Genomic DNA, 1,533 nt, shown 5'->3' with positions numbered 1-1,533 from the left:
CATACACTTGGGCATCCTAACCCCTCTCCTAGGGAAAACTCAGTACTTTTGTGAGAATAAAACTGGTTACCTGGCAGGAATCTTTGCCTCCCTCCAGGAAGCCAACACAGATCATGTTATTAGTGATCTTTCCAGGATAGGCGGCCTCACAGTCAGCCTGAGGCAGCACTGGGGCATCCAGGCACTGGAGCAGGTCTGGGTTGTTCACTTTGAGGAAAGGATAAGAAAGAAATGTGATTCAGACCAAGAGAATCATCAGCATTCCCAAGTGGAGACAACTCTATGGACCCTGGAACATACTTCAAGATATTAGGGCCCAGCAAGAAACTTAGATCCAGAATAGTCATTATTGATATCCTTCCCGGAATTAATAATACAGCAATCTTCATTTGCACTGTTTACATGCTGGGAACCAGATCATGTTGTGTGCAAATATCTCTTGTACCCATTACAGAACTTGGTGTTATTGGGTACTTGCAATGGTTTTGCATCTTAGAAGCCAATGGTTTCAGCATAGAACCTTACTTGTTTTTGGAAAGTTGTGAAGGAAGTAGATGAAGTGTCCTACTCACCACCAAAGCTCAGGGTGTTGCCCCAGCCAGAGATGAGACACTGAGTGCCAGCAGCCGCACAGGAGCTGGGCAGAGCCACAGTGGCCACTCTGGCATTGAGGGCCACAGGGGAAGAGAGCTTGATCAGCATGATGTCATTGTTCAGGGTCCTGCTATTAAAGTTGGGATGCTTGATGATCTTGGCAGCATTGACAAACTGCTCATTGCCCTCCAGGACATTGATGTTGTGCTCTCCCAGTCTCACTTGGATGCGGCTGTTGGGAAGAGAAGCCTGTTATATTCTTCCTCTCCATTATTGCAAATAGTTGAGTGTTGTTAAACAGTTTTTGCTGAATCAGCTTGGAATGGGGAGGAGCCAGGTTTAATATTACAAAAGTGACACAGGTGTGTAGGGCAAGTAACATAGTGAGACCTGACTCCTTTCTGTTTCAAAAACTGGTAATGTGTTTGAGGTGAAGCACTGCAGTTTTATACTGTTCATCAACCTCCTGTCTCTCCACCCTTTATGAACAAAATAACTCCTTGTATTTTCATTCTTCCCCTGTGGCTTTGCAAAGTATAAACCATACTAATTCCTCTTTTCTTAAAAATTGTAACTTTCATCAGTCTCTTCCAGTGTGTAATATGAATAGCTCTACCCATGCAACTGTGGTGCCACCCAACTTGCCACAAATTCACTCTGTGTGATTTCCCCCTACACTTTCCAAGTTATATTTTGGCTGATTCTGATACATGTTCAGATCTGACATAATCCAGTATATAGACTAATTCTCATTTCCTCCTTTATGGTGGAATTAACAGAAATACATGAATTTTTGAAATGTTTATAGATTTTCCACACTCACTGAAATCTCCTAGTTTATCACCATGGCATATGATCCATGATTTCTATTTGTGAAAATCTTTGTGTGTGTGACTTTATGTTTGATTCTTTGTATCCTACAATCATCATTCCTTGCTT

General features: G+C 42.3%; 1 protein-coding gene across 1 annotated transcript; it reads right to left on the bottom strand.

Moving 5' to 3' along the window:
• Positions 1–46: 46 nt before the first annotated feature.
• On the bottom strand, positions 47–843 carry LOC114635939 (anionic trypsin-2-like; the record flags this gene model as incomplete). Its single annotated transcript, XM_028784289.1, has 2 exons — positions 47–207; positions 573–843. Coding segments are annotated over 2 exons (432 nt in total), but the record flags the coding sequence as incomplete, so codon positions are not given.
• Between the last annotated feature and the right edge of the window lie 690 nt (positions 844–1,533).

Source organism: Grammomys surdaster, unplaced genomic scaffold (genome assembly GCF_004785775.1).
Source record: "Grammomys surdaster isolate TR1022 unplaced genomic scaffold, NIH_TR_1.0 120090, whole genome shotgun sequence".
Taxonomy (NCBI): Eukaryota; Metazoa; Chordata; class Mammalia; order Rodentia; family Muridae; genus Grammomys; species Grammomys surdaster.
Note: the sequence above shows the minus strand (reverse complement) of the source record. Positions and strands in the feature narration are given on the sequence as shown.